Raw genomic sequence first — 24,307 nt, forward strand, 5'->3', positions numbered from 1 at the left:
GAGGCTGCAGCCTCAGGGCGCAGTGTAGGAGGGGGTGCACAATTAATTCAGCTGTCATTCCCAATTGTGTTTGAAGCAGAAAGAAATAAGAAAAGGTGATACATGGCAGCGACAGCAAGCCAGATAAGTAGAGATTAAGGTGTTGGGGGTGGGGGGGGGGGGGGGCCTGGGGCACCTCTTAGTGTAATAGCAATCAGTGTGTGACAGCTGGGGTGGGAGGGATGGGGGGATCGGAATTCCGCGGAACTGACCCGGTATACCGTCGGAATGGAACGGTAACGGAATTTCTATATGTCGGAATGCGGAATTGTGCCGGAAACGGAAATCGGCTATTCCGACCATGCCTGGTGTGTCTGTGACAGTCTCTACTGTCTGTGAGCTGTGACAGTCTCTGCTGCAGCCTGCAGCAGCTCTGGTAGTTCGGTGTCTGTGTGTGTGCTGTTTGTGCACATAGGCCAGGCCTGTGCTATTGCCTTAGCTACACAGCATAGTTTAGGGCATAGGGATTACTGTATTATTGTGTAGTTATTTAGTACTGCTGTGCTAGTTGTTAGAGTAGTACAGTGTCTGTATTAGCTTACTAGTACAGATTAGATTACTGCATTTCTGCTGTGCTGCTGACCCTGAGTGTCAGTGTGTGTGACAGACCGTTAGTGTGCACACTGTATTCTACTCTGCTGTCTGTCACTCCGTGCAGATTCATTCAAGTCCAACACCAATTACCCCGATTTCAATAAAGTGCAAGTACCCCACATCCATCTGGTGACATCATCACACAAACTTGCACTATGTCTGCTGGCACTGGCAGCCGGGGGAAGGGCATCAAGGCCAAGAAGAGAGGGAACATTGCTGGCACAGTCACCGCCAGCAGTTCTGCTGCACCAGTGTCCATTCCGCCGCTAGCCACTGGCCGTGGACGCACTGGGTGCCCAGCTGATAGGGGGAGTCGCGCTGCAGAACAGCATGTAGCAGCCATTTTTTCAGCAGGGTCGGCGCCGCAAATTGGAGGAGAAAGACGGCGAGCCTGTGATGCAGCTGATGGTGGATGAGCAGGCCACCACCAGCTCTACAACAGACACCTCCACCCCCACCACCACTCCTGTTCACAGGAGCAGCAGCAGCAGCCCAGCAGTGCATGGGGACTCGTCGGTCATCATGTCGACCCCAGCGGGCAGCCTTGCCTGAGGTGTCCACAGAAGAGGAGTTGGGGTCATCAACATCCCAGCAATTGTTTGAGGAGGGGGAGTATGATGTGTATGATGCTGGTGATAATTATGATAATGATGACGAGATGAAGGACCGTGACTACAAACCACAGGAGGGGGATGTTGGCTCTGGAGTCTGAAGAGGAGGAGCCATGCGTGTGTCTGTCCCGGAGGATCAGCATCGCTGACATTGGCATGAGCAGCAGTGGGCGTGGAATGCAGAACCCACAGCCTGCTGCTTCATCTTCTGCCGCAACCACCAGCTGCACCACTCAACCCCAGGCCCCAACCACCCCAGGCCCAACCCCCGCAGGCCGAAAAAAAGCAGCAGCAGCCAATTCAGGGCGTCAGGGCAAATTTCTATCCCAAATCTGGCAGTTTTTTGACCTTCCTTCAGTGGACTGCCAGTTTGTCACTTGCAATGTGTGCCAGATGAAGCTGAGCAGAGGTTGTAACCCCTCCAACTACGGCACCTCCAGCTTCATTAATCATCTTGGCAAAAAGAATTATGTTGAGCATGAGGATTTCAAGAGGCTGAAGGAAGCTGGCGCTGGCAGTGCTCATGCCAAAGCACCATCAGAACCCCCTTTGCCACTCCTGCCGACACTGAGGCCTGTTCAGGCAGCCAGTCCTGAGCAATCTCTTCTGCTCCCTCCTCATCTTCGTGTGCAACCCAAAAACGCCAACAGACCCTGCTGATCCCCAGGGTGGTCAGGGCTCAGCCTCCCAGCAGCCAGCCAGCTGAACAGCCTGCTTGCAGATGCCATGTCTTCCCAGCTCCTCCCATCCTCCTTTGTGCAGGAGGGGAGTGACATGCATGCGCTCCTGCAGAGCGCAGCGCCAGATTGGCCAACACCCAGCCGGCACTACTTCTCACGCACGGCCATCCCAGCACTGCACCGCTTCGCGATGGCCAACGTGGAGCATGGGCTGGATCATGCGGTGGGTGAGCGGGTCCATGTGACCATGGACCCGACAGGTTTGGGACAGGCCGCTATCTGTCCTTCACGGCACACTCGGTCAGTTTGGTGAAAGGGGGTGAGGAGGGGACAGCAGCATCAAGCACAGCAGCAATCCAGTGGGTGGTGCCACCCCACAGCAGGGTCAGTGAAAGTGCAGCAGGTTCCTCTGGTCCGGTTCCACCCTCCGGCAAACCCACCACTGCCAAATGCCCCCGCCTCAGCAGCAGTGTGAAGGCCCACCACTGCCAAGGCATACATATAAAAATGGCACCGGTAGACTTGGGCACAGGATACAGCTGTTATATGGCTGATCCTGCTTCTGCACAAGTCTGGGCCGTTTTAATTACTATTCCTCCTCCAGGCTGCCATGGATAGCAGGGGAATGATATAATTCGGCTTCTTGCTGGAGGCCAAATTATTGTGCTTTTAAGCAACTTTGGCTCCGTCTTCTGACGGAGCCGACGTTACTCACTGAGCGCCGCTATAGACTGATTCCCATTACAGTCTATGGCGGCTCTGGCTGCGCCCAAATCTAGCAGGGCTGAAAAGCACTGCTCCGCTGCCAAGCGCTGCTGGAGATGGCCAGCCTGGGGAAGCACAGAAGCACAGACTGGCAGACCATGTCCTGGAAAAACTCCAAGAGCAGGAGAGGAGTTGGCTGACCCCCAGAGGCCTCAGAGTCGGAGAGGTGGTGTCCGACAATGGGGCCAACCTTGTTGCTGCCATCCACCGGGAAGACCTCACCCACATCCCCTGTCTGGCCCACGTCCTGAAGCAGATGCGTGCTCAGGAGGACATGTGGATCACCTTGATGCTGGACCCACGGCTGAATGGGAAGCTGCATCAGTTCCTGCCTGCAGGAGGAGACCCTGTGCGCCGAATGATGGATTTGCAGTGGTCCCTGGTTCGGCGCTTGGAGGAAGCCTTCCCCCAGACTTCCCACCCCCCTGCTGTTACATTCCAGCCTGCACAGCAGCAAGTGCCTGCGTCCATCAGCAGCAGGCACCCTTCAAACCTGCTGTCTCTCACAAAGGCACTGTACGAGTACGCCATGCCGGTACAGCTGCCGACTGAGGAGGTGCCTGCAGCAGCATGTGGCTATCAAAGCCAGAACCAGCGCCTGACCCGGATGGTGGCAGACATGGGGTCCTACAGCGGGCTTGACAGCGACAGCCCTGTGGACCCCTTGGATTACTGGGTCAAGCACCTGGATATTTGGAGTGAGCTGGCGCAGTAGGCCCTGTAAGTCCTTGCTTACCCCCTTCAGCGTGCTGTCTGAAAGGTGCTTCAGTGCGGCCGGTGGCGTGGTGACTGAGAAGCGCTCTCGTCTGTCCACCCAGTCTGTGGACAGACTGACATTCCTCAAAATAAACCAGGCTTGGGTGGTTGGTGAATTCCTGTCCCCTGTTGTTTGCAAGAGGGGGAAATGAAGTGCCTAGAAATAACTTTGCTTGCCTTACCATCCTTTACCACCACAACCTCCAGGCTCCGTCTTAAATCATCATAAGCCTGGTTAAAAAGATTTTTTACTGAGCCGTGGTACCAACAAGTGCCATGGTGAACTATCTAAACACAATTGCTGTGTAATTTTTTTTGGAGGTGTCTGTGCTGTCCCAGCTGTGGGGAGGCCTCAACTGCGGCAGTACGACCGCTTCCTGGAACCTCTCCTAATGTTTTACTAAGCCGAGGTACCAACACACTAAGTGCCATGGTCAGGCCCGGCCCTAGACTTTTTGCCGCCTGAGGCAATTTTCAAAGAAAATCCAGGCCAGGGTGCGCTCCACTGACGTCACTTCCTGCGGCGTAGCAGGAAGTGACGTCAGTGGAGCGCACGCTGGCCTGGAACAAGGAAGAGGTGAGTAATCCCCGCCCGTTGCCTCTTACAAATAGCTGCAGCCACAGCACAGACCTTTTTAAAGCTGGAGGGGAGCGGAGGACGGGGGACCCAGGCGAGGTAGGGGGGGTCCGACCCCCCTCCCCGCCATTAGGCCCAATACCCCCTTCCTGCCCGCTATCCCCTCCAGCTCAGGCGGCCCCCCACACACACAGAAGTGCCGCCTGAGGCAAAAGTTTCACCCCGCCTCATGGGCGGGCCGGCCCTGGCCATGGTGAACTATCTAAACACAATTGCTGTGTAATTTTTTTGGAGGTGTCTGTGCTGAAAACTGTCATGTCCCAGATGTGATTGGACACAATGTGGGCTGCACGACCGCTGTTTTGAACCTACTCCTAAAGTTAATTTACAGCCATTTTTTGTTTTTTGTTTTTTTTTTAACTTCCCACATAATAAATTAGTGTTTCCCTTTAAAAAAAACATGCAAAGATGCCACATACATCATTTACCTCAAAAAACATTTTGGAAGCTATTTATAGGCCACTTCCAATTTTTCTATCCGGATATCCGAATCCGCCTGGATAGCCAGGATAATGCGTTCGGATATCCGCATGTACGCAGATATCAGAACGTTCAGATCCGGATATCCAATCCGGATCCGGCTATCTGGGTATCCAGATCCGTATCAATTCGGATTTTGAAAAGGGGTATCCGGGCACCCCTGGTCCTAGAGGATACTGGCGTGGGACGACTCCTGAGGATACTGGCGAGGGATTAATGCAAGGTAAGTATCCCTGGTTTATCTAGAACAATAAAGGGCTTTTTTTCGTTGTAGTGTTTTTATTTCTTTTTTTTTAACTCTTTGTGGAAATGGGTAAGGGGTACTGTACTCATACTCATACTATACTCATTTCTACTGGAGAGGGGGTGGCCGCTTGTTAAAGGGGACCCCCGGATGGCACTATGAACCCCCCCCAGGATGTCAGCGGCCCCCACCTCCTCCTGGGACACCGGAGGTGGGGAAGAGCCCCCTGTCCATGGATTGGACAAGGGCTCCGGGGGAGAGGGGAAGGCTTGGCCGCCCCTCTCCTCCAGATCCCCCCCCCCCCAAACCATGGACCATGCGGGCTGAAATAGCTCAGGGTGCGAAGCCCCAGTTGGCCGGGGCTCCGCATTCTGGCTATCCCAGCCTGCATGGGAGACAAGGGGTTACAGAGGCTCGGGAGGGGGGACCCCACGCTGTCTGTTTTCATGAAATGTATACACTATGTACAGTATACAGAACTCGGAATGCAGTAACCTGTACTGCAGCAGTGTCATTTTACACAGTTTAAAAACCATTTTTCCTATAAAACTTTGAAATTGATTTGCTCAAAAACTATAAGGTCTTTTCACAAAGATTGTTTTTTACCATGTTCCTACTCATCTGCTTAACATACATGCCAAATTTGGTGATGATAGCATTTACGGGGGCTTCCTAATTAACCACGGAAGTTGGCACCATTTAATTCAGTAGAAATGCACTCGGAACACGAAAATTTGGAACATGAAATACGGTTTTCACCTGCGGTACGCCGAATTTCGGCGAAATCGGAATTCAGCTGTTCCTATAGCTCACTACCTATACTAGGGGCACATCTGGCCATCAATTCTAGGGAAGGGGCTTATACTTATGAGACGTCTGGCTACCTGCCTCAGTGATTACTGAGGGGCTGAAAGAGAACACTGATTGTCAAGGGGCCTTTTGATCCCTTGCACCAACCACTGCTGCCACGGGGACCTTCAGGAGCATCCCTTGCACCAACCACTGCTGCCACAGGGACCTTCAGGAGCGTGCGTGTGCATACATGCACGATTGTGAACGGCAGTCACTTAAACTTTTTTCGTTTACTATTTTCCTCAACAATTGTAACACTGATCATTGAAGCTAAAACAGCACCAATTGGTTCAGGTAACACGTGGTCCCTTGCAAGAATTGGTGCCGTGGCAGGCACTCACAGGGGTATGCATGATTATCCACTGCAGTTTATTTAATATTGCAAGCGAGGCTTACTTCCTGGAGGCTCAAGCGATGGAAAAGATAACGTAAGCCTCACGTCCTGGCAGCTAAAGTTGTTAAAGCATTACCTAAATCAACATGTTTAATGTAGGCAGATCTACTTCATGAGTAACACCAGACCATACCTTAATCACTCTAACATGATACTGTGCACCTGTTGTTGTTTAAGGCATATTCCAGGAAAAACTAATAAGCAGAGCCGGTTCTCTCATGAAGCAAAGTGAAACACTTTCATCAGGTACAGAGATTAAAGGGGCAGCATATTTGCACTTACACTTACAGCATGCAGTCAGAGTAGGAGGAGAAACAAGAGGAGAGCGAGCTAGAGGAAAAGGTCATCAAAAGCAACTTATGCTGTGGGAGGAGTCTGACAGTGAGTGAGGAGGGGGGAGACAGGAGATAGCAGCAGTGCTTCATTTGCACAGAAGAAGGGAGGAGGTGGCACTGCGGTCCTGACTGAGCAGGAATGGAGGATGGTCGACTGACTGAGGTTGAGCAGTTTGTTTGTCACAGACTCACAGCCAGCCAGGGATGGCGCTTCTGAGAAGGCAAAGGGGGCAATTGCCCCTAAGCCCTCAAGCATCAATAGGGGGCCCAAAGCGTCTCTCCTGTAAAAATTACATGTATATGGACTCTAGAGTGACTGCGGGCTGCCGGGTAGCGAGGGGTCTTGTGACGCTGGTGTGCTGCAAAGAGGGCTGCGGTGGGCAGCGGACTTATACGTTATCTGTTTCTGCCATGCCCACGTTGGGTATTTCTATGGCAACCTTCCTTTCTTGTGGGACGCATCGCGGGCAACCACAGCGGCGCTCTCCCCTATGTGACGCAGGCATGTGACGTCAGTACGTCCCTGCTGGCGAGGAGGGAGAGGCACTCTGCTATCACCACGGGTGAACTGACTATACCACTCTCCGGCTTTGGATGCTAGAGGTGTTTGATAAATCTCTGATGCGCAGACCAAAACTGACTCCACATTGATTTCTTCATTCGCTGCCCTGCGTTCATCAAGTCAGCAGCTTGTTGAAACCTCCCTCAGGCAACCCCCATTTGCTGTAGGCACAAAGTCATTGAGCTTCCCTCCTCCTTCCTACAAAGCATCCAGTGCTCTTGCCTTTTTTGTGGACCGGAGACCAATAAATACACTTTCCATTTTTTAATTTCTTCACGTCGCTGATGTCAGATTAAATGGTCAAATTCAATAAAGTGCACTTGAGCAGGGGCGTAACTAGAAATCACTGGGCCCCCCTGCGAATATTTCACTGTAAATTAATTGTAAAGTGGGCAGCATTTTACCAGACAATCGTAATGTGGGCCAGAAAATCGTAATGTGGGCAGAGTTCACCAGAAAATCGTAATGTGGGCCTTTAGAAAATCATAATGTGGGCAGAGTTCACCAGAAAATCGTAATGTGGGCACCAGTCACCAGAAAATCGTAACGTGAGCAGCAGTCACCAGAAAATTGTAACGTGGACAGCATTCACCAGACAATCGTAATGTGGGCAGCGTTCACCAGAATATCGTAATGTGGGACAGAAAATCGTAATGTGGGCAGAGTTCACCAGAAAATCGTAATGTGGGCAGCGTTCACCAGAAAATTGTAACATGGACAGCATTCACCAGACAATCTAACGTGGGCAGTGTTCACCAGAAAATCGTAATGTGGGCCAGAAAATCGTAATGTGGGCAGCGTTTACCAGAAAATCGTAACGTGGACAGCATTCACCAGACAATCGTAACGTGGGCAGTGTTCACCAGAAAATCGTAATGTGGGCCAGAAAATCGTAATGTGGGCAGAGTTCACCAGAAAATCGCAATGTGGGCAGCAGTCACCAGAAAATCGCCATGTGGGCAGCAGTCACCAGAAAATCGCAATGTGGGCATCAGTCACCAGAAAATCCTAATGTGGGCAGCAGTCACCAGAATATCGTAATGTGGGCAGCAGTCACCAGAAAATCCTAATGTGGGCATCAGTCACCAGAAAATCGCCATGTGGGCAGCAGTCACCAGAAAATCGCAATGTGGGCATCAGTCACCAGAAAATCCTAATGTGGGCATCAGTCACCAGAAAATCCTAATGTGGGCAGCAGTCACCAGAATATCGTAATGTGGGCAGCAGTCACCTGAAAATCACAATGTAGGCAGCAGACACTAGAAAGAAAAATGCACCTGTGAAAAAAAAAACAATTCACTTACCTGACAGAAGTCTTCTCCTCTCCCGGCATCTGGCTCGCAGCTCCCCGAGTCCTCCTGCAGCACATCTCCCGCGCTGACAGGCAGAGTGCAGTGCTACGGCAAGATGGCTCCCGAAGCCCTGTACTAGAGACACACATAGTCTCCAGTGTAGGGCTTCTTCGGCAGCCATCTTGCCGTAGCCCTGCTCTGCCTGCCGGAGACTATGCAGGCTGCTGGAGCGGGGCAGTGGGGAAATGAACTGGCGCAGCGTCTATCAGACGCTGCGGCCAGTTGAGCACCTTGCTGGGGGGTCCAGAGCAGCGCTCCCCCCACGCACAGTGAGCGGGCCCCAGAGCAGCCCCGGGCCCCCCTGCGGCTGAGGGGGTCGCATCCCCGGTAGGTACGCCGGTGCACCTGAGATGATGAAAGAAAAAAAAGATACATACCTGGGGCTCCCTCCAGCCCCCTTCAGGCTAATAGGTCCCTCCCACCGCCTAGACCTTCTGGTAGATGCCCCGTTATCTTCGCCAGTCGGGGCGTACTGCACAGTCGCAGTCCGGCCGCACGTGCTTCCCTGGCTGGAAGTGTTCTGCATCTGCACAGTAGTACTGCGCAGTTACAGAACAATCCCAGCAACAGGCTGTGTGCGGCCAGACTACGCTTGCACAGTACTCCCTGACTGGCGAAAATAATGGGGTATCTACCGGAGGGTCTAGGCGGTGGAGAAAGATGGCAAGGGACTTATTAGCCTGAAGGTGGCTGGAGGGAGCCCCCAGATATGTATCCTTTTTTTGTCTTTCATCCTCTCAGGTGCACTTTAAGGAAATGCTGAGAAAGGGGGATGGGCAATAAATAAGATTGGCCTGCCCTCAACTTGCTTTATTTAGTGGGTATAAAAGTATGTCCACAATTGAATCTGCATGATTGATGAACTGTTACATTACACTACCATCTGCACTGCTTGGCTTGCTTTCCAGTGCCAGTAATGCCAGGACTGTGTAATATCATCTGACCTAACATGAGTCTGGACAAACTAGGCGGAAAAGGTGGAGGGTTGCATGAAGTGGTGAGGGGGATAATTAATCCTTGGGGAGATGACCTAAGACTGGGGAGCGCAGCTGACCATTTATACTTGTAGATGTGGGTGGGGGACCCAAGTATCACAAGTCAGAGGGAGACTGGCTGAGGTGGGGAAGGGGGGTTGTGGGTTCAGAAGGCCCCCAAGTTGTGGGTTCAGAGGGGCCCCAAGTTACTTTTGCCCCGGGGCCCAATTGGAGCTAGAACCAGCCCTGCAGCCAGCATGCCAGTGTGTTATTGTGAGCTGCAGCATGTCATGTCTCAAGTTGTCACAAGTTTGCCTCAGGCAGTAAAAAGTCTAGAATCAGCTCTGCTGCTAAGTATTGTATACTTACATTGCAAGTATCTTTTCCTCCTGTGGGATCCAGAGTGCACATCATATTTTTGGTGATGACATAACCATCAGGATACAACATTGCAGCACATTTCCGTCTGCTTATAGCTGGCAGGATGACTTCCATTAGCTTGTCTGAACCGTGGATATCTTTGTTATTGGTTTTGCCCCATCCTGCTGCTTCACAAAGGGTTTTAGGTTTCACATCACAGAATATTGTTGGCAATTTCAGAGGCTGCACAGCTTTGGTACACTTTGCTTTACCAGAGAGCTGAAAAAAAAGTTTTGAAATGTTAAAGCCCCATCTTAGGCAACAAATGAAATCATTCCAGAGGCGGGCATAGTCCCGTGTAGGCCGTGCAGCCGCACAGGGGCCCCATGTCCTCTAAGGCCCATGCAATTGCACCAGTTAGGGCCTGATTATCCTCTACGCTTTTCTTCATGTATTTCGCTCTGAAACTCAAGAGAAACAGTCAATGGCGTAGCTAAGGAGCTGTGGGCCCCGATGCAAGTTTTACATTGGGGCCCCCAAAGCACTCTATACATAACAATTGATACGGCGCACCAAAACCTGCCAATGGCAACCACAGTGTCAGAGGTGCAAGAAGGGGATGGGGAATAGATTGTTAATGATTATTATCATTCAAAGCATCTATAGAAGTGATTATTATGAGCACTGGACTGATAGAGAGCTAATATTGTAGTTGAGGAAAGGCCCCTTGGGGCCCCTCTGGCCCAAGGGCCCCAATGTGGTCGCAACCTCTGCACCTCCTATTGCTACGCCCCTGGAAACAGTGATAATAACTTGTGTCCCAGTCATATACAAGTTTAAAATGTTTACTACATTAATACAGTGCCTACAGAATGTGACCTAGGTTCATTTACTTTTATCTTATCAGCATTGTTTGGATCCAACCATGCTCTGTTATGACCATTCTCATTAACATGAGGCCCACTTCATTTATTCTGCACTGGGGTCCACTACATTGTTGGCTTTGTCCGCCACTGAATCATTCTGAATTCTCAATCTATCTATTTAAACAGAGATGAAAAAGTTAGAACATCTTCTCAGGTTACAAAGAATACAAATTATATAATAGTAATTCTTCTATTGCCATTGGACACAGGGACAATGGATTAAGGGCACATGACCCGAATATTTACCCCAAACTACGCGTTTCTTAACCCACTGAATAATTGCATTTCTTTTTTCAGTTCGATATACAAGATAGCTGAAAGAACATTTTAAATGTGCTATAACAACAGAGGCGCCAAGCAGAGTAAAATTAGTTAAAATTGTTAAAAAGGGGGAAGTGGGTGGACTCACCTCCCTTCTGAAAAAATGGCCAGACAATTTTTGGAGGGAGCAAAGTCGGGTCAAGAGCCAGATATAGCGCCAGCACAGAGGCGCTATATCTGGCTCTTGACCCGACTTTGCTCCCTCCAAAAATTGTTTGCCTGAAGAAGTGGGACTGTTACCCGTGAAACGCGTTGCACTTTTGGAGCTCATAATAAATGTTACTTTAAACTTGAAGTAACCTGCCCGTTGTCTGGCCATTTTTTCAGAAGGGAGGTGAGTCCACCCACTTCCCCCTTTTTAACAATTTTAACTAATATTACTCTACTTGGCGCCTCTGTTGTTATACCTACCACATAATTGTTGAGTCCGCCCTGGGTGGAGGGGTGTATCCCTATTTCCTTACATCTACAGAGAGCGACTTCTTAACCCTGAGCGGGGTCAGGTTACAATTCTCCCCGCCTGCTTATCTAGTGGTTGCCTTGGAGGCGACCCGTCCTTGTGAGTATAACCATTGTGTGTGTTTGCATCAGACATCACCTCATTAACATACTACACCATATCGGGCTCTCGGTTCTCCCCCTTTCTTTCAAAATTTTAAATGTGCGTACCTTTACAAGCTGGAGGTCATTATCAAGTGTTTCTTGATCATAGTAGGGGTATTTAAGCCACTTTAAGACTGTGAAATTCTGTACATATTGGTCTTCTCTGCTCAGCGAGTGGAGCCCCAATTTAATTCTTGTTGAATTATCACTTAAAAAGAAATCAGTGTAAATGAATGCCTTCAAAAGAGCTCTCCAGATGTAAAATCCCACAATAATCAGTTTTACTTACTATACATACTGTACATGAATACCATTTATGATTTTCACAATATTAATTTCTAAAAGACTAGCATATTTATGCATGTTGGATATTGTGCAGGTAGTATAATTGCACAGAAATTAGTAGTCATTTTGGCTGCTTTTGACTGAATGTGATTAATTTTAGTAGTAGGGGCTGGTGCTACTGACATCGCTCCCAAACGATTTGACAAAATAGTTACATCTCTGCAAGTTTAAAATTGCTATCCCTAACCCTACTTCCATCTCAGTTGCCAGGAGAACAACAACAACAAAACATGTATAAAGGGCTTTTCTCCTGTAAGACCTAAAGCACATAAGCTTGTCCTGTCAGTTGTCAATTGCAATCCATAACTTTCTGCATATAGAGGCATATTCCATTGGGATCCACTAGCCTAGTACATACATCCAATTTTGATTGGCCAATCACTGACCAATCTTACCACTTCCATGTAGTATGAGAGTTTACCTACAAGTGCTGTTCATAGCATTCGAAAGAATCTGTGCCTTCTTACTACATGGTGGTGGTAAAATTGGTCAGTGATTGGCCAATCAAAATTGTATGCATGTACCAGGCTAAATACAATGTATCTTTGTTTGCTGGTGATTTGGCCCTCACATTATGATCTTCATTCCAATAACATGTGTAGCCCCAAAAACACCTGACCTGGAGTAGAGACTGTATCGGAGGAAGGGAAGGTTAGTAGATGGGCCCTTGACTAGCTGCATAGATGTGCAGAGCCAAAAACACGGGCAGATTATATAACTTGCATGCAAATGCAGCAAATGGAGGATGTTAACTTCTAAAAACAGTTTGCATGCAGATTATTCAGTATTAGACTCTTCCACAGTGATGAAGTGCCAGTTTTATTTTATATTTAAATCTAGTTTTTAAGTTTTTACTGTTTCATTGTCTCTGCTCAATGACACCTTCATTGAGTATGCCATAGCTCAAAGCTAGTAATTATTTACCCTTTTTATCTCTCTCCTGCTCTCAGAAGTCATTTACCGATAGGAAAATGTTTTATGGCTGTAATTTCTTATCAGTGAGGGTTATACATAGACGGACCTAGTCTGACCCAGTCCCGACCCCAACAGAAACTGTCACTTGCATACCTGGTGTTTAACTTTTTCAGGCAGAGACAGAAAAAATGGAACACAGCCTAGTTATTTGTGTGCTTGGCATTGGCACTGTACATACACATGTTTATCTCATTATGCCACATGTCACCTCGGTGGAAAGGATGGAAGATCCAATTCAAAAGAAAGTTCTAATGAGCATGGAGTTTAATAAAAGTTCAATCGCTGCTGCTCTCTTATGGAGCAGATTGTGTATCTTGTGTAGCTGTGAATATCCACTGGTGGAACCAGGCCAGAAGAATGTCTGTGATAGTGCAATAGTGCAACTACAATTGGCCACTATTCAGAGACTGCCACTTACAGTGCAGTGAGACAGTTATGCCACTTACAGTGCAGCGAGGCAGTTATGCCAGTTACAGTGCAGCAAGGCAGTTATGCCGCTTACAGTGCAGCAAGGCTGTTATGCCACTTGCAGTGCAGCGAGGCAGTTATGCTGCTTACAGTGCAGCAAGGCAGTTATACTGCTTACAGTGCAGCAAGGCAGTTATGCCACTTACAGTGCAGCGAGGCAGTTATGCCAATTACAGTGCAGTGAGGCAGTTATGCCAATTACAGTGCAGTGAGGCAGTTATGCCAATTACAGTGCAGTGAGGCAGTTATGCTGCTGACCGTGCAGCAAGGCAGTTATGCCACTTACAGTGCAGCAAGGCAGTTATGCCGCTTACAGTACAGTGAGGCAGTTATGCCAGTTACAGTGCAGCAAGGCAGTTATGCTGCTTACAGTGCAGCAAGGCAGTTATACTGCTTACAGTGCAGCAAGGCTGTTATGCCACTTACAGTGCAGCGAGGCAGTTATGCTGCTTACAGTGCAGCAAGGCAGTTATACTGCTTACAGTGCAGCAAGGCAGTTATGCCACTTACATTGCAGCGAGGCAGTTATGCTGCTTACAGTGCAGCAAGGCAGTTATGCCGCTTATAGTGCAGCAAGTCAATTATGCCGCTTACAGTGCAGCAAGGAAGTAATGCCACTTACAGTGCAGCGAGGCAGTTATGCTGCTTACAGTGCAGCAAGGCAGTTATGCTGCTTACAGTGCAGCAAGACCGTTATGCCACTTACAGTGCAACGAGGCAGTTATGCCATATAGGGCCTGTTTCCATTACATGCAGTGCGATGCAGCTACATAGCCGCTTCGCACTGCGGCCGAACTATAACCAATGCATGGCAATCAACCCCTAAAGTGTAGTAAAACACTGGCAGTATAAATACTCACATCTTACAATGAGCAGCAGTTAGCACCCAGCTCCAATCTATCAAGGTTCCACCACACACATCACTTTTCGTTATTAATGCCATGTATGGCCTGGAATGAGGTTTGGCCTCCCTTCCTCCGATGATTTCCATGCACTCACCTGAAACATAGAATTAAATGGAAGGGATTGTATAAAATATGTCTCTGATGAGTATGTAGTTTTAGACCTCATTTATACTGTAAATCAATGCAGGCCCGGAATTACATCACATGAGCCAATAGGCACACGCCTCTGATCCTAACGTTTTGACATTAAGAGATACAGATCTGCGCAATAACAGTAGATTCCAGCCAACATCATGTCAGATAATTGATATATACATCAAGAAAGTTCAAGAGGAAATCGATGCACTGATTAGGAAATCCAATATGATAGGATGGAAGGCAAGACCAAACATCAGTCGAGCTGTAAGAGAGGCCATTAAAGAATTATCATCTAATACAGCTATCACCATTAAACCCGCCGATAAAGGCGGGGCGGTAGTGGTCATGGACACCATAATGTATCGTAACGAGATCTTGCGACAACTGGCGGACAAAATAACATACTTACCTATACCATCTGATCCTGTATTAAGTACTCAGGCCAAGATAGAGGACATTATATCAGAGGCCAGGACTGCCGATCTAATTGATGAAAAACTTGCTCAGTTTCTGGTGCAGGTGCACCCCATGACACCAGTTATCTATGTGTGCCCCAAAATCCATAAAAGCCTGAGTAATCCACCTGGTCGACCAATAGTGGCGGGATAGATTCTGTCCTCGCCCCTATAGCCAAATATCTTGATCAAATCCTTAGGCCTTATGTGATATCATTGAAGTCATATCTCAAGGACACCCAAATGTTTCTCAATATATTGCAGAATATGTCTTTAATAGCTGATGATTGCATTTTGGTTACTATGGATGTGGAGAGTTTGTACACCTCCATCCCACATATTGGTGGGATGGAGGCAGTACAATACATGCTGGAGACTTCATCAGATATGTCTCCGCAACAAATTAGCTTCATTGGTAGGTTGTTAGAAATTGTATTAAAGTGCAATTATTTTAGATTTGAGGAACAGTTTTACATGCAGGTTCGAGGCACAGCTATGGGGTCGAATGTGGCCCCTTCCTATGCAAACATCTATATGGGGGTTTATGAGGAGATGTTTGTATATTCGGACCCCTTGTTTCAAAAACACGCAATACAAGGGTTTCGATACATTGATGATATATTTTGCGTGTGGGCGGGGCCACATTCGACCCTACTTGAGTTTGTTGATATACTGATGTCCAAATGTACTGATATTAAGTTAACGTTACACACTTCCATGGAGCAGGTTAACTTTTTGGATACGACGGTTAGGAAACAAGATGGCAGACTGGTCACGGATCTTTACACTAAGCCCACGGATGTGAACTCCCTACTGCATTTTGGGAGTTTCCACCCGTGGGCTACTAGGAGGTCCATTCCAGTGGGACAATTTCAGAGAGTACAGAGGATAGTTGAGGATGAGGTAGCAAGGACACGGAGATATGATGAAATGCGTGCAAAGTTTATTGAGAGGGGACATCCAGAAGATATTGTTGTGACTGCAAGGAATAGAGTAGAACATGGTCACAATAGTGGCAGATGTAGGAGGGATAATAGTCATAGAATACCTTTTGTTACTAGATTTAATACGCAGAGTGAGAACATAGGAAAAATCATTAGACATCATTGGTATTTGCTGACAGATAGTTTCCCTAATATCGAACAGTTCAAGAACCCTCCAATTATTGCCTACAAAAGAGCACCAAATTTGAGAGACCGGTTGGTCCGTGCTGATATGGGTAATAATGCCAGAGGTCGGTCAAAATCTAATCGTATTGGAACTTTTCTGTGTATGAACTGCGTACACTGCAGTTCAGTAATAAAGGGTGATTATATTACCCATCCCCATAGTGGTATTAAGTTTAAATTGAAGGATTGTTTTACATGTGATTCGACATATGTTATATATGCACTAAAGTGCCCATGTGGTTTATTATATATTGGCCAAAGACTCAAAAAATAAAAACGATTATCATCACATAAACATGCGATTAGGGAGTCTTTGACCGACCAGGCTGTAGCCTTCCATTTCAAACAGGCTAACCATCAAGTTAGCCAATTAAGGTATATGGTGATTGAACAGGTAGGGCCCCTTAGGAGGGGCGGAGATAGAGTGAGGAGATTACTGTATAGGCAGGCATACTGGATAAAAAAACGTGATACTATGAAACCCTGGGGATTGAACCGGGAATTAGATTTATTTCCATTGATTTAAACACTTATTGTGCTCCATGAGTGCCTTCCTATATGTGATCTATGTCACTTTCATAGTTGGTGTCATTTTAGGTATGTAAAGTGCAGTAAATGTGGTGTTTACTGGTTAATGTAGTGTATATTTAAAGAGACACTGAAGCGAAAAAAAAATATGATATAATGAATTGGTTGTGTACTATGAATAATTACTAGAAGATTAGCAGCAAAGAATATATTCTCATACTTTTATTTTCAGGTATATAGTGTTTTTTCTAACATTGCATTATTCTATAATATGTGCAGATTACACAACACTCAGCATTCAAAATGATTCTTTCAGAGCAGTCTGTGAAGTAATGACCTCTCCTCTAGCAGAGAAAAAGTAAACAGTTCACTTACAGTTGAGATAATAAAAGTCAGATAACAGCCCTCTCCACGACTAACTTAGTCGGAGAGCTTAATGGCTTGTTTGCATAGAGATAACAACTGGAGTTTCTCAACTCTTCCTGTACTGGAAACAATTAGACTGATGTATCTGATCTTAATGTTTTATTTCTTAGCTGTACTACACATACAAATCATAATATCATAATTTTTTTTTTCGCTTCAGTGTCTCTTTAAGTGACTTTACCTTTTTGACCCACACTTATATAGCAAGCTCTATGATTGATAAGCCTGTGAGTCTTATGACAGATCTGTCTGCATGTTGAATTAGCGATATGTTGGTTAGATCTAGTTAGAATTGAGGCATCTTCCCCTCACATGCCTCTGTCCTCCCTTGGTTTATATTTATATTTATTAGCTAATGCCTGTCCTTAGAATATAAATCCATATGCAGCACGATTAGCTGCTTTGTTTACACTAGATACGTATGTGATGTGAGTTTCCCCCATTGGTGTGTGCGAGAAAGACACGCCCCATTCCATCTGCAGTGCAGAGCGGCGATACTCTCGCCGTCAGCATCTGCTGTTGTCCAGGAAACGTGGGCGGAGACGCGTGACGCTGTCTCCGCTCACGTGACACTTGCAGGTTCCCCATCAGGTCCGCTGGACGGACGGCCCGTTGTGGGACACAGCAAGGCGTTCCTGGACACAGAGGCTGCCCCTTATCGCACATATTGATGGTGAGTGTGGGAGGAGGGTGTATACACATTTGAACGCACCTATTGGGATCGACTTGAACAGTTCCCCATCAGGTCCGCTCTGAGGACGGACCATATGATTGGAAAAGATATGTGTATGTATTTTATTGGTTGATTCCCATCATGCTGGGTATAAAAGTGCTGTGCATGTTAGAGTGTGTTATACTACTGACAGCTTAGCTTGATAAAGGGGCGGTTGCCCTGAAACGTCGCTGTAATAGCTGCTACTGAAAATAAAAGAGCCTATATTAATCAGATGGTGCCGATTTCATCCATTTGGAAATCCACTACAAGCCAGAGTGTGGCTGGCTTAACCAAGGCACATCGCATTGCTTTACAAAGAGGAGTGCTTCACTATATACTTTCAAGTAGCCAGAGGTATCCTCAGCATTAAGTAGCTAGAGGTGCCCTCAAGTATTAGGTACTTAGAGGGACCTCAGTATTCCGGCGCATAAGGCGACTGGGCGTATAAGAGGACCCCCCAACTTTTCCAGTTAAAATATAGAGTTTGGGATATACTCGCCGTATAAGACTACCCCTCTTCCAATGCACACCAAATTAAAATAAAAATAAAAAAATCATGTACTGGTGCTGTGTATGAAAAGATAATGGTGCTGTACTGTATGTGTTACCCAGTATATAACAGTATATAGTCAATTGACTTGTTGCATTGGTCAACTCTCCTTAAAGTGAACCTCCAGACTAAAAATCGACTCAGCAGCACTGAAAGGGCCTGGTGTTTCTTTAACAGTTTCACAGCATCAGAACTTTCTTTCTCTTATACAAGCCTCATTTTTAGCTGCACAGAAGAAAACTGCCCGGGCAGTTTTCCCCTTATGCTGTGCAAAGCATGATGGGGTTTCTGATGTTGTTGTTCTCGTTCTGCGGTTTTGGTGCATTTTTTTTTTTTTTTTACATTTTGAATTTGACATTTGAAGCCTAGCGCATGCAGCTGGGAGAGGTTATCAGGACACAGGATAGTTGGAATTGTCTTATGCTCTCTGTCACCTCCTTACAACCAAAAAGATGGCTTCCCCCATGACAAAGATGGCAGCCCCCATGAATCACAAACATTTGCCTGTTCTTTTAAAACAGGGTGGGTAAAAAATTATATTACCTATCTATTCTAATTAACATAACTAATGTAACTTAATGACAGTATGTTTGTTTAGGCTGAAGTTCCCCTTTAAGTAGACTGGTCAGTTCTCCTTGTCTACCTGTTTATCAGAGCAGTATGAATGAATAGATTGCGCTCCCTCAGCAGGGAGATCTGAGAGGCGGTAACAGGATAGGGCGTATCACCCGGCATCAATGACGCCTGGCGTATAAGACGACCCCCAACTTTTCAGAAGATTTTCAAGGGTTAAAAAGTAGTCTTATACGCAGGAATATACAGTAGGTAGCTAGTGATGCCTCAGACTGAAGGGAGATCTCGCCAGTGGAATGCCTAAAGCTGGCCGAGTAACCTATCATCTACGCTCTGCTACGGGACTCTGCATAGGGAAGGAGAAAGGCACTCGGGGAAGGGAATGAGCCGCCTTTCCATCATCAGGCACCTGTAGGCACTTGCCTACAATGCCTGATGGTAAATCTGGCCCTGAACCATTGAGAATGCCAGAACTAAAGCACTGGAAAGCATAGCAGGTTAGTTCAGTGAGTGATGATCATGGGTGAAGTCAGATGAAGGAGGAAGATTATTATTATGCAGTTAAACATCTTCAACAGAGCATTGCAGCTAATAAGGTTATACAGTACACAAACTTCTCCCAACATTTGCTTCCCCTCTGCCTAACATTAACCTCTCCTCTGTCTATGACTTACCTCTCCTGTGTCATTCCCCCATCACACACACACACCAACCAATTTAAGGTAACCAGGAAACCCCTCCCCCCCCCTCCTCAATGACAACAGCCAGAGGTATTCCCCTCCGCCCGGTAGGCTCCACAAACACCCAAACTATATTAGTAATCAGAGAACAACAGCAGCTTTGATGAAATCCCCCCCCCCCCCTCCTCCTCCTGCTCCTGGCACCTAACCTTTAAATCTCCCCCTTTAACACAAAACCCACATATGACACCTAAACCTTTACCTTCTTCCCCACACAAACCCCGCTCTTGACGCCTAACACTTAACCCTCTCCTTCGCACACATCGCCTGTCATCCGCAGAAAGAGTAGGCAGATAAGGATTGCTTTAAAGGACAACAGAAGTGAAAATAAACTGATGAGAAAAATAATTGTTTCTATTCTTCTTCTAAAAATTAAACTTTTTTAAATATCACAGTTTCTTTTTATATTTAAATCTAGTGTTTCAGTTTTTACTGATTCATTGTCTCTGCTCAATAATACCTTTATTGAAGTATGCCAGAGCTCAAATCTATGAATAATTGACCCTTTTTTATCTCTTTCCTGCTCACAGGCCTGGTGCACACCAAAACCCACTAGCAGATCCGCAAAATGCTAGCAGATTTTGAAACGCTTTTTCTTATTTTTCTGTAGCGTTTCAGCTAACATTTTGCGGTTTTGTGAAGCGTTTTTGGTGGTGTAGATTTCAGATATTGTTACAGTAAAGCTGTTACTGAACAGCTTCTGTAACAAAAACGCCTGCAAAACCGCTCTGAACTGCCGTTTTTCAGAGCGGTTCGCAGGTTTCCTATACTTTACATTGGAGGCAGAAACGCCTCCGCAATCCAAAATCTGCAGCAGCCCGGGAGTATGCGTTTCTGCAAAACACCTCCCGCTCTGGTGTGCACCACCCCATTGAAATACATTGCCCTAGCGTTTCCACATCCGCAATCGGATCTGAAAACGTGCTCTGGTGTGCACTAGGCCTCAGAAGCCATTTACTGACAGAAGAGTGTTTTATGGATGTAATTACTTATCCGTAAGTAACTGACACTTTCACACCTTATATTTAACTCTTTCAGGCAGAGAAAGAAAAAAATGAACACCACATAGCTATATGTGTGCTTGGCACTGTACATGCACATGTCTTTCTCATCATGCCACATGTCACCTCAGTTGTTCTTAACCACTTGCCGACCAGGGGTGATTTGCCTGATCTGTGCTGCGTGGGCTCTCCAGCCCACAGCACAGATCAGTATTATGCCAGGTCTGATCGCCGCCGGCCATCTGCGTTTTGCGCGGGGGGCTCCTCAAAGCCCCCCTCCACAGCCATTTCCGCCCTCTGCCTCCTTACCTCCCTCCCTCCCTCTCTCCGTAATGCGCAGGACGGAGTTCCGTCCTGCGCATTGAAGGATAGGCTTCCGCCTATCAGATGCCGGTGATCCCCGGCCAATCAGTGGCCGTGGATCGCCGATCTGCCCTACGGCGCTCTCCGGCTGTTCACGGAGACACCCTCCGTGAACTGACATGGAAAGGCCGCGGTAACCCGCAGACGACCAGTTTACGCCAATCGGCGTTAGCTGGTCGTCAAGAGGTTAAATTAGCAGTAGCAATGAGCAAACAAAAGCTTCCATTGGTGGGGAAGGGATGGAGAGATAGGATACTGTACTTCAAACAGTTTAGAGAGTCACACTTGATTACATCCACAACTTCCCCTCCTGGATAAATAAGGGCAATTTATCTTGTTAGAAGCCAAGATAAAATGCAGAAAAAAAGAGCTGGGTGAGGTGGGGGTTAAAGGTAAAGGTCCGTACACACGCCGGACTGGAGGCAACGACGGGTCCGTCGTCACCTCCCGCTGGGTGGGCGTTCCAGCGACAGTCCGGCGTGTGTACAGTCTGTCTGCAGACTGATATGGCTGTTTCTGAGCGATTCGCCCGGCGGATCGCTCAGGAACAGCCGTATCAGTCCGCCGACAGACTGTACACACGCCGGACTGTCGCTGGAAAGCCCACCCAGCGGGAGGTGACGACGGACCCGTCGTTGCCTCCAGTCCAACATGTGTACGGACCTTTAGGTTTAGTGGGGAGGGGTCTGTGTGAGAATAGGGTTAGGATTAGCTATAGTAAAATGTTTGTAAAATTGACCAATTTTTAACTATGGAAAGATAAGGTATCGGTTGAAAAGGGCGCCTGAGCTGCCTGCATGAAAAGAGCGCTGCCATAGACATCAATGTTATTTCTGGAAATATGGGCTACAAGGTGTAGAAAAGGGCGCCCGAGTTTTGATATAGGCTACAAGCGGGCTCCCCTTTGTAGCCCATATTTTTTCGGCTACAAGGTTTTCGGCTACAGTAGGGCGCCCCTTTGTAGCCCATATTTTTTTCGGCTACAAGGTTTTCGGCTACAGTAGGGTGCACCTTTGTAGCCCATATTAATGCCTTTTTTTTTTTTGTAGCCGAAGTTTTTGTATGGGCTACACCAGGCGCCTTTTTTTGTAGCCTAAGTTTTTTTATATGGGCTACAAGCGCTGGAAGCCGAATTATTTCATTCCTCCGCTATCCATGGCGGCCTGGAGGGGGAATAGTAATTAACACATCCCAGAGTTTTTTTGTAGCCGAAGTTTTTATATGGGCTACGCCAGGCGCCTTTTTTGTAGCCGAAGTTGGTATATATGGGCTCCACCAGGTGCCCTTTTTTACAGGCGCCCTTTTCATATAAATCCAAAGATAACACTGTAAATAGTAGAATATCAATATATGTACCAATAATCTACTATCTGCATTTTCCCTGCGCCCGATTTTCCCTGGTGCCCTTGTTTCACATACGCCAGCAACCTGTCAGAAAATAGTATCATCACAAATCCATACAACCAACCTTCCTTTTTAGATAAAATGCATGCAAAAAAATCAACTTATCTTAGTTTTTTTTTCCAATCATTTTGTAACTTACAGTATTATACATTTCAGACAAATAGAATTGTACTTACATGGATGGATGAGTAAGGTGAATGTTGCAGCAAATAGTGGCAGGAAGACCCTCATAGTGACTGCAGAGTGTCACTTTTGTGGTTATTGCACAATAAGATGAGAAGACAGAGCAGCTTTTATATTTTAGTAGCAGCTATATAGCTCAAAGTTGCAGCATTGTGATTGGCGGAGTGTTGCTTTAGTCACGGGATACAGCCTGAGCTAACTAAGACCTCTATCTATCATCACAACATTTTTCATAACCAACTGGAGATTGTGCAACATCCCCTTTCTGTTCCGTAACACATGCTTAGCCATTCTAGTATCAGGTTAGTGCAGTCGTTTTGGAGCTGAAAACAAAATGCAAAAAAAAAAAAAAAAAAAACCTGGCCCTGAGAGCCATTAAATTTGGCCCTCGAGTGGTTTCCCCTCTTTGCATTAAGTTTGGCCCACCCTAGACCATCAGGGAAGCTACACCAGAGGTGAAGCCCTAGATTACCAGGGAAGACACATGGCAAAGGGAAGGGAAAGCACTAAATACCAGGGAACTGGGTAAGGGGGGAGGGGGGTCACTATACACCATTGAACTGTTTAGGGGTGGGTGTGAGGGGGGGACCACTAGATACCAGGGAACTGTTAAGGGGTGAAAGGGGGCCACTAGATACCAGGGAACTGTACAGAGGGGGGCACTAGACACCAGGGAACCAGATTTAACTGTTTAGGGGTGCAATTGGAAACCCCAAGACACCAGGTAACTGTATGTGAGAGGGAGAATGCATCAGACACCAAGGAACTGTATATAAGAGTTATTGGGACCACAACACATCAGGGAACTGTATAGGGGACAGAGGGGGTGGGGGCATTAGACATCAGGGCATTTTACAAGGTGGGGTGTTGACCACTAGACATTGAGGTTGGCCCACAACTTGGTCCCAGTATTCAGTTTCTGCCCACTTTATATTAGAGTTTGACAACCTTTGTTTAAAGGCACATACTGTACTGAGAGGTTCAAAAGGGACATGAGTCTGTGAGGAGCTTACCTTCCAGTGGCAGGTCCCGCGACGTCTCTGGCGTGGTTCGGGCAAGTGGCGGGACTGCCGCGATGGTATCCTCTGGCGGCATCCCCGGCTTATCTCCGGCGGTGTCTTCCGGCTCGCATGCGATCCAAAGGTCGCATTGCGCACGCACGAGTTCGAGTGAGCCTTATAATCTCAGGAGGAGGGTTATGGATGACTGCAGGTGATGTCACTAGGTGACATCACCAAATGGGAGTGGCTACTGTTTGAATATTTTTGTATATAAGGCCAGAGGCATTCAGTGCTTGCTGACCTTGATACTAATCAGTTCGCTGGTTCTTGGTCTAGCTAGCTACTTTGAGCTACATTAATATATTGTGTAGACGCACAATATATATGTACTCCAGTTAGTCAGTCATTTTCATATTATTTTCGTATATATTCTTGATTGTATATTTATTCTGTGTACCAATCTCGCTTGCATTTTTGACCTCGCTCCTGTCTAGTCCTTCTGTACCGCTGCCATCTGGTATTCGTTACCGGCCTGTCCCTGACTTTGTTTCTGCCTGATCCTCTCAATACAACTGACATCTGATTTACGTGTATGACTCGGCTCGATTATTGACTATGTACTGTATTAGCTCAGTGACTCTGTACCTCGATATATACTTGTGCACAAGTTCTGACTGATCCAGACTATACCTTGTACTGTTGTGTATTATCTGTACGTTACCTCGTCACGCACCAGCGTGATAGAGACATTCTGCATGTGGCATTCCTACCAACATGTATGACAATTTGTGGAACCAATGCCTTTTTTTGCATTTGGTTTTCATCTTTGAAGATGGAGGAAAGGCCCTACTCAATCTGCTTATACTCTACACAATTTATATGG

The 24,307-nt window shown here is 46.9% G+C and overlaps 1 protein-coding gene across 1 annotated transcript in view; it reads right to left on the minus strand.

Moving 5' to 3' along the window:
* Positions 1-22,600, minus strand: part of LOC137528079 (granzyme A-like) — a 34,668-nt gene extending 12,068 nt beyond the window's left edge. The window contains exons 1-4 of the mRNA XM_068249340.1: positions 22,417-22,600; positions 14,134-14,272; positions 11,552-11,693; positions 9,645-9,914 (exon numbers count right to left, since the gene is read on the minus strand). Of these exons, the coding sequence (XP_068105441.1) occupies positions 9,645-9,914; positions 11,552-11,693; positions 14,134-14,272; positions 22,417-22,471 (606 nt within the window). The 5' untranslated portion in view covers positions 22,472-22,600. The remainder of the gene's footprint in view (positions 1-9,644; positions 9,915-11,551; positions 11,694-14,133; positions 14,273-22,416) is intronic.
* Positions 22,601-24,307: the final 1,707 nt, after the last annotated feature.

This window comes from Hyperolius riggenbachi, chromosome 1 (assembly GCF_040937935.1).
Source record: "Hyperolius riggenbachi isolate aHypRig1 chromosome 1, aHypRig1.pri, whole genome shotgun sequence".
Lineage (NCBI taxonomy): Eukaryota > Metazoa > Chordata > Amphibia > Anura > Hyperoliidae > Hyperolius > Hyperolius riggenbachi.